The following is an 8,602-nucleotide window of genomic DNA, read 5'->3' on the forward strand; positions in this document are numbered from 1 at the left end:
AGGCGGCCATCTTGATAGGCAGCCATCTTGATAGGCGGCCATCCTGATAGGCAGCCATCTTGACAGTCGGCCATCTTGAAAGGCAGCCAACTTGACAGGCGGCCATCTTGAAAGGCGGCCATCTTGGCAGGTAGCCATCTTGGCAGGCGGCCATCTTGAAAGGCGGCCATCTTTACAGGTGGCCATCTTGAAAGGCGGCCATCTTGAAAGGCGGCCATCTTGACAGGCGGCCATCTTGACAGGTGGCCATTTTGACAGGCAGCCATCTTGATAGGTGGCCATCTTGACAGGCGGCCATCTTGAAAGGCGGCCATCTTGGCAGGTGGCCATCTTGAAAGGCGGCCATCTTGGCAGCCGGCCATCTTGAAAGGCGGCCATCTTAGCAGATGGCCATCTTTACAGGCAGCCATCTTGATAGGCGGCCATCTTGATAGGCGGCCATTTTGATAAGCGGCCATCTTGACAATGGCCATCTTGAAAGGCGGCCATCTTGACAGGTGGCCATCTTGGCAGGCGGCCATCTTGACAGGCGGCCATTTTGACAGGCGGCCATCTTGGCAGGCGGCCATCTTGGCAGGCGGCCATCTTGAAAGGCGGCCATCTTTACAGGTGGCCATCTTGAAAGGCGGCCATCTTGAAAGGCGGCCATCTTGACAGGCGCCCATCTTGACAGGTGGCCATTTTGACAGGCAGCCATCTTGATAGGTGGCCATCTTGACAGGCGGCCATCTTGAAAGGCGGCCATCTTGGCAGGTGGCCATCTTGAAAGGCGGCCATCTTGGCAGCCGGCCATCTTGAAAGGCGGCCATCTTAGCAGATGGCCATCTTTACAGGCAGCCATCTTGATAGGCGGCCATCTTGATAGGCGGCCATTTTGATAAGCGGCCATCTTGACAATGGCCATCTTGAAAGGCGGCCATCTTGACAGGTGGCCATCTTGGCAGGCGGCCATCTTGACAGGCGGCCATTTTGACAGGCGGCCATCTTGGCAGGCGGCCATCTTGAAAGGCGGCCATCTTGAAAGGCGGCCATCTTGGCAGGCGGCCATCTTGAAAGGCGGCCATCTTGGGAGGTGGCCATCTTGACAGGCAGCCATCTTGATAGGCGGCCATCTTGATAGGCGGCCATTTTGATAGGCGGCCATCTTGACAGGTGGCCATCTTGACAGGCGGCCATCTTGACAGGCGGCCATCTCGGCAGGCGGCCATCTTGATAGGCGGCCATCTTGATAGGAGGCCATCTTGAAAGGCGGCCATCTTGGCAGGTGGCCATTTTGAAAGGCGGCCATCTTGGCAGGCGGCCATCTTGGCAGGCGGCCATCTTGGTAGGCGGCCATTTTGACCGGCGGCCATTTTGACAGGCGGCCATCTTGATAGGCGGCCATCTTGACAGGTTGCCATCTTGACAGGAGGCCATCTTGATAGGTGGCCATTTTGACAGGCAGCCATCTTGATTGGTGGATATCTTGATAGGCAGCCATCTTGGCAGGCGGCCATCTTGCCAGGCGGCCATCTTGATAGGCAACCATCTTGGCAGGTGGCCATCTTAACAGGCCATCTTGAAAGGCGGCCATCTTGACAGGCAGCCATCTTGACAGGTGGCCATTTTGACAGGCAGCCATCTTGATAGGCAGCCATCTTTACAGGCGGCCATTTTGATAGGCAGCCATCTTTACAGATGGCCATCTTGAAAGGCGGCCATCTTGATAGGCAGCCATCTTGATAGGTGGCCATCTTTACAGGTGGCCATCTTGACAGGTAGCCATCTTGATAGGCAACCATCTTGACAGGCAGCCATCTTGAAAGGTGGCCATCTTTACAGGTGGCCATCTTGACAGGAGGCCATCTTGACAGGCAGCCATCTTGCCCTCCCCCAACATCAACAATCCCCCCCAAACCCCCCAAAACCCCCTCCAACCCCCTCAAAACCCCCCCAAACTCCCCAAAACTCCCCCAAACCCCCCAAAACTCCCCCAAAACCCCCAAAACCTCCCCAAACCCCCCAAACCCCAAATTCCGAGCACAAACCACAAACATTTTGGGCCACGAGCGAGGCGGGAGGGGACGAGCCAGGGCCCTACTGCACCGTTTAATAGATTTCTCATATAAAAAATATCTATGTACATTTATTATCCTCGGATTAGGAGCATCCCGACGGGGGCGGGGCGGGCGATTAGACCCGAGCTGGGGGCGGCGGCGGCGGCGGGGGAGGAGCCGGGGGGCTACGGGGGGCTCCGGGCGGGGTCAGTCGCGGTTGATGCGGAGGCGGAAGGCCACGCGCCCGGCGAATTTGTCGCGCTCGTCGTCGGTGCGGAGGCCGGCGGCGTTGAGGCGGCACTCCACGTGGTGGTCCACGTTGGCCGTGGCGTTGGAGAACTGCACGGCCACCACCGGCTGCGTGTAGTTCACCTGGGGGGGGGTTACGGGGTGGGGGGTTTGGGGGGGTCCCCAAAATCCTGATTCCCCGGGGACAGGTGTAGAGGGGATCCCCAAAATCCCCGTTCCCAGGAATTTGGGTGTCCAGGTGATCCCAAAATCCTGATTCCCCTGGGCAGGTGTAGAGGGGATCCCCAAAATCCCCGTTCCCAGGGGTTCAGGTGCCCAGGTGATCCCAAAATCCCCATTCCCAGGAATTTGGGTGCCCAGGTGATCCCAAAATCCCAATTCCCGGGGACCGGTGTACAGGGGATCCCCAAAATCCCCGTTCCCAGGGGTTCTCGTGTCCAGGTGATCCCAAAATCCCATTTCCCAAGGATTTGGATGCCCAGGTGATCCCAAAATCCCAATTCCAGGGGTTCAGGTGTCCAGGTGATCCCAAAATCCCCATTCCCAGGAATTTGGGTGCCCAGGTGATCCCAAAATCCCAATTCCCAGGAATTTGGGTGCCCAGGTGATCCCAAAATCCCCATTCCCAGGAATTTGGGTGCCCAGGTGATCCCAAAATCCTGATTCCCTGGGGACAGGTGTACAGGGGATCCCCAAAATCCCCATTCCCAGGGGTTCAGGTGTACAAGTCCCAAGTTTTGGGATCTCCTCATTCCTTCCTGCGGAGATCCCAAATCTCCAGGAAATCCCCCCAAACCCCTTTGGGACACCCCAAACCTCCAACAAAAACCCCAAATCTCCAAGAAATCCCCCCAAATCCCTTTGGGGGAACCCCAAACCTCCCCAAAATCCCCCCAAAACCTTTTGGGGGGATCCCAAACCTCCAGGAAATCCCCCCAAAATCCCTTTGGGGAACCCCAAACCTCCCCAAAATCCCCCCAAAACCTTTTGGGGGGATCCCAAACCTCCAGGAAATCCCCCCAAATCCCTCTGGGGGACCCCAGGCGCCCCCCCAGCCCCCTCCCAGGAGGATTTCAGGGTCTCCCCCACCCACCGGGGGGGTCCCAGGTTTTGGGGTGATTTTGGGGTGATTTTGGGGGTTTTTGGGGTGCTCACGTGGACGCGTTTCCCGTAGTAGGGGAAGTACATGAGGTCGATGGTGCCGTTGGGGGGGAAGAGCTGCATGGGGCCCAGCAGGGCCGCGTCCTCCTCGTGCTGGGGGGGGGGACACGGGGGGTCCCCAAATGTCCCCTGAGGTGGGGGGGGACACCCCCTCTGACCCCCCCCCCTAAAAAATCCCCCACTCCCAAACCCCCCCCCCCTCCAAAAAAAAAAAACCCTAAAAGTGCAACAGGAGCCCCAAAAATGATCCTAAAAATCTTCCTGACACCCCCCCCCAAAAAAAAGACCCCCGGGACCCCCAAAAGGGACCCCAAAATAGCCCCAGGACCCCCCCCACAATTATTCCAGGGACCCCCAAATACTCACAGACCTCCCCCCAAATATTTCTGGGACCCCCAAATATTTCCAGGACCCCCAAAATTCTCCCATGACCCCCCCCCAAAATATTCCCAGGACCCCCCTCAATTAACCCCGGGACCCCCCAAAATATTCCTGGGACCCTCCAAAATATTTCCAGGACCCCCCAAAATTCTCCCGGGACCCCCCAAAATATCCCCAGGACCCCCCAAAATTCTCCCATGACCCCCCCAAATATCCCCAGGACCCCCCCCCAAAATCCCCCCCAAGAATCCCCCCTAAATCCCCCCCAAAGCCCCCCTGGGACCCCCAAAAGTGACCCCAAAGACCCCCCAGGACTCCCCCAAATACCCCTCAAGGATCCCCCCCCCCCCTTTATCGGCCTCCAAATTCCTCCCCCAGTTCGTCCCAGTCTGTCCCAGTCTGTCCCAGTTCATCCCAGTTCATCCCAGTCTGTCCCAGTTCATCCCAGTCTGTCCCAGTCCATCCCAGTCTGTCCCAGTTTGTCCCAGTTTGTCCCAGTTCGTCCCAGTTTGTCCCTCTAAAGTGTCCCCCCAATGTCCCCCAGTCCATCCCAGTCCCTCCCAGTCCCTCCCAGTCCATCCCAGTCCCTCCCAGTCCATCCCAGTCCCTCCCAGTCCCTTACAGTGGTGGCCGAGTGTCCCTGGGCCCCGCGGGCAGCGAGAGAGAGACAGTGAGAGGGACATGGGGACATTGGGGACATTGGGGACATTGGGGGGACATGGGGGGATTGGGGACATTGGGGACAGTGAGAGGGACATGGGGACATTGGGGGGACACGGGGACATTGGGGACAGTGAGGACATTGGGGGATATTGGGGACATTGGGGACATTTGGGGACATTGGGGACATTGGGGACATTGGGGACATTGGGGACATTGGGGACACACTGGGGACATTGGGGGACACTGGGGACTTCAGGGGGACATGGGGACATTGGGGACATTGGGGACATTGGGGACACATTGGGGACATTGGGGACATTGGGGACATTGGGGGGACAAGGGGACATTGGGGACATTGGGGACATTGGGGACATTGGGGGGACATGGGGACATTGGGGGATATTGGGGACATTGGGGACATTTGGGGACAGTGAGAAGGACATGGGGACATTGGGGACACACTGGGGACATCAGGGGGACATGGGGACATTGGGGACATTGAGGACATTGGGGACATTGGGGACATTGGGGGACCTTGGGGACACAGAAGCTCTGGGGACACCCAGCAGGATTTGGGGTGAAATCAGCAAATTTTGGGGTCGCAAAAACAAAAAAAAAAAAAAAAAAAAAAAAAAAAAAAAAAAAAAAATTTGGGTCCAGCCCGGGGGGGATTTGGGGTGAAACTCTGGGATTTTGGGATTCCTAGAGGGATTTTGGGGTGAAACTCTGGGATTTTGGGATTCCTAGAGGGATTTGGGGTGAAACTCTGGGATTTTGGGATTCCTAGAGGGATTTTGGGGTGAAACTCTGGGATTTTGGGATTCCTAGAGGGATTTGGGGTGAAACTCTGGGATTTTGGGATTCCTAGAGGGATTTTGGGGTGAAACTCTGGGATTTTGGGGATCCTAGAGGGATCTTGGGGTGAAACTCTGGGATTTTGGGACTCCTGGAGGGATTTTGGGGTGAAACTCTGGGATTTTGGGATTCCTAGAGGGATTTGGGGTGAAACTCTGGGATTTTGGGATTCCTGGAGGAATTTTGGGGTGAAACTCTGGGATTTTGGGGATCCTAGTGGGATTTTGGGGTGAAACTCTGGGATTTTGGGATTCCTAGAGGGATTTGGGGTGAAACTCCGGGATTTTGGGACCTCCCCACCCTTACCAGGTCACCCTTGGTCCGGGGCCGCTGGGCAGAGACAAGAGACAGTGAGGGGACACTGGGGACAGTTGGGGACATTTGGGGACATTGGGGACATTGGGGGGACCTTGGTGACACTGAGGGGACATTGGGGATATTTGGGGACACTGGGGACACTGGGGACATTTGTGACATTTGGGGACATTGGGGGGACCTTGAGGGGACATTTGGGGACATTGGGGACATTGGGGACAGTGGGGACATTGGGGGGACCTTGAGGGGACATTTGGGGACACTGGGGACATTTGGGGACATTGGGGACATTGGGGACAGTGGGGACATTGGGGACATTGAGGGGACATTTTTGGGGACACACCAAGGGGACACTGTGGGGGCACCCTGAAGTGACACTGGGGACCCTGAGAGGACCCTGAGGGGGACACTGGAGGTGACATGTGGGGACACCGGAGGTGACACAAGAGGGACGCTGAAGGTGACACGGGGACATGGGAGGTGACACCTGGGGACACCTGGGGGACTTGGGGACAATCCAGGTGACACCTGGGGACACAGGGGGGGGGTTGGTGACACCGGGGGGGGGGGGGTGGTGACACCGGGGGGGGGGGGTTGGTGACACCGGGAGGGGACAGTGACGTCACCTTGGCGGCGCAGACGATGTTGATGCTCTTGTTCTTGCCCGGGAAGAAGTTGATGACCTGCGGGACCAGTATAAACCAGTATGAACCAGTACGGACCAGTACAGACCAGTATGAACCAGTACGAACCAGTACAGATCAGTAACGATCAGTATGAACCAGTATGGACCAGTATAAACCAGTACAGACCAGTATGAAACATTATGGGCCGTGATGGACCAGTATGAACCAGTATGGACCAGTATAACCCGGTTCAGACCAATATGAACCACTATGGACCATTATGGTGTAAACCAGTAAGGACCAGGACACTGTCCCAGTCCCTCCCAGTCCCTCCCAGTCCCTCCCAGTCCCTCCCAGTCCCTCCCAGTCCCTCCCAGTGCTCCCAGTACCAACATTCCCACTCCCCCCAATCCCCTCCCAATCCCATCCCAGTCCCCCCAGTCCCAGTTCCCCCCCAGCCCCCCAGTCCCTCCCAGTCCCTCCCAATCCCATCCCAGTCCATCCCAGTCCCTCCCAGTCCATTCCCAGTCCCCCCAGTCCCACTCCCCCCATTCCCCCCACTTCCCCCCAGTCCCCCCAGTCCCCCTGTCCCTCCCAGTCCCTCCCAGTCCCTCCCAGTCCCTCCCAGTGCTCCCAGTACCAACACTCCCACTCCCCCCAATCCCCTCCCAATCCCATCCCAGTCCTTCCCAGTCCCCCAGTCCCCCCCGTCCCCCCAGTCCCCCCACTCCCCCCAGTCCCTCCCAGTCCCTCCCAGTCCCCCCAGTCCCCCACTCCCCCCATTCCCCCCCAGTCCCCCCAGTATCCCAGTCCTCCAGTCCCTCCCAGTCCCTCCCAATCCCATCCCAGTCCTTCCCAGTCCCCCAGTGCTCCCAGTCCCCCCAGTCCCACTCCCCCCAGTCCCCCCCATTCCCCCCCAGTCCCCTCAGTCGCCCAGTCCCTCCCAGTACCAACACTCCCAGTCCCACCATTCCCCCCCAGTCCCCCAACCCCCTCCCAATCCCTCCCAGTCCCCCAGTCCCCCCAGTCCCCCCAGTCCCCCACTCCCCCCAGTCCCCCCAGTCCCCCCAGTCCCCCCTATTCCCCCCCATCCCCCCCAGTCCCCCCATTCCCCCCTATTCCCCCCCATCCCCCCCAGTCCCCCCCAGTCCCAATCCCCCCATTCCCCCCCCATTCCCCCCCAGTCCCCTCAGCCCCCCAGTCCCTCCCAGTACCAACACTCCCAGTCCCCACAGACCCCCCCAGTCCCCCCAGTCCCCCCCATTCCCCCCCGGTCCCAATCTCCCCAGTCCCCCAATCCCATCCCACTCCCCCCAGTCCCAATCCCCCCCAGCCCCCCAGTCCCCCCAGTCCCTCCCAGTCCCTCCCAATCCCATCCCAGTCCTTCCCAGTCCCCCATTCCCCCCCAGTCCCCTCAGCCCCCCAGTCCCTCCCAGTACCAACACTCCCACTCCCCCCAGTCCCCCACTCCCCCCATCCCCCCCCATCCCCCCCAGCCCCCGGCCCGCTGCCTCACCCGGTTGACCTTGACCAGCAGGCAGGGCCGGCCGCTGCCGTAGCCGAAGTCGCGCTGGGGCCCGAGGCCGGCGCAGGGCCCGAGGCGGGAGCGCTCGAAGCGGCAGGCGCGCTTCGGGTAGTTGGGCACCGCGTCGTCCGGCTGCTCGTTGTAGCGCCCGGCCGGGCAGGCCGCGTTCCGCGCCAGCTGCACCGAGTCGTTGTAGGCTGGGGAGGGGACAGGGTGGGCTGGGGGCTTCCCAGTATGGACTGGGGGCTTCCCAGTACATCCCAGTATGGGTTAGAGCCATCCCAGTATGGGTTAGGGGCGTTCCGCGCCAGCTGCACCGAGTCGTTGTAGGCTGGGGAGGGCACAGGGGTGGGCTGGGGGCTTCCCAGTACATCCCAGTATGGGTTAGAGTCATCCCAGTATGGGTTAGAGTCACCCCAGTATGGGTTAGATCCATCCCAGTATGGGTTAGAGTCACCCCAGTAAGGGTTAGAGTCAGCCCAGTACATCCCAGTATGGGTTAGGGGCGTTCCGCGCCAGCTGCACCGAGTCGTTGTAGGCTGGGGAGGGGCACAGGGAGGGCTGGGGGCTTCCCAGTATGGACTGGGGGCTTCCCAGTGCATCCCAGTATGGGTTAGAGCCATCCCAGTACATCCCAGTATGGGTTAGGGGCGTTCCGTGCCAGCTGCACCGAGTCGTTGTAGGCTGGGGAGGGGACAGGGAGGGCTGGGGGCTTCCCAGTGCATCCCAGTATGGGTTAGAGTCATCCCAGTATGGGTTAGAGTCATCCCAGTATGGGTTAGAGTCATCCA

General features: G+C 59.4%; 1 protein-coding gene across 1 annotated transcript; it reads right to left on the bottom strand.

The window, feature by feature from the left end:
• Positions 1 to 2,209: 2,209 nt before the first annotated feature.
• ATP1B2 (ATPase Na+/K+ transporting subunit beta 2) lies at positions 2,210 to 8,008 on the bottom strand (the record flags this gene model as incomplete). Its single annotated transcript, XM_059837768.1, has 4 exons — positions 2,210 to 2,408; positions 3,441 to 3,539; positions 6,287 to 6,343; positions 7,803 to 8,008. Coding segments are annotated over 4 exons (527 nt in total), but the record flags the coding sequence as incomplete, so codon positions are not given.
• Positions 8,009 to 8,602: the final 594 nt, after the last annotated feature.

The sequence above is a fragment of the Haemorhous mexicanus genome, unplaced genomic scaffold (assembly GCF_027477595.1).
Source record: "Haemorhous mexicanus isolate bHaeMex1 unplaced genomic scaffold, bHaeMex1.pri scaffold_235_ctg1, whole genome shotgun sequence".
Taxonomy (NCBI): Eukaryota; Metazoa; Chordata; class Aves; order Passeriformes; family Fringillidae; genus Haemorhous; species Haemorhous mexicanus.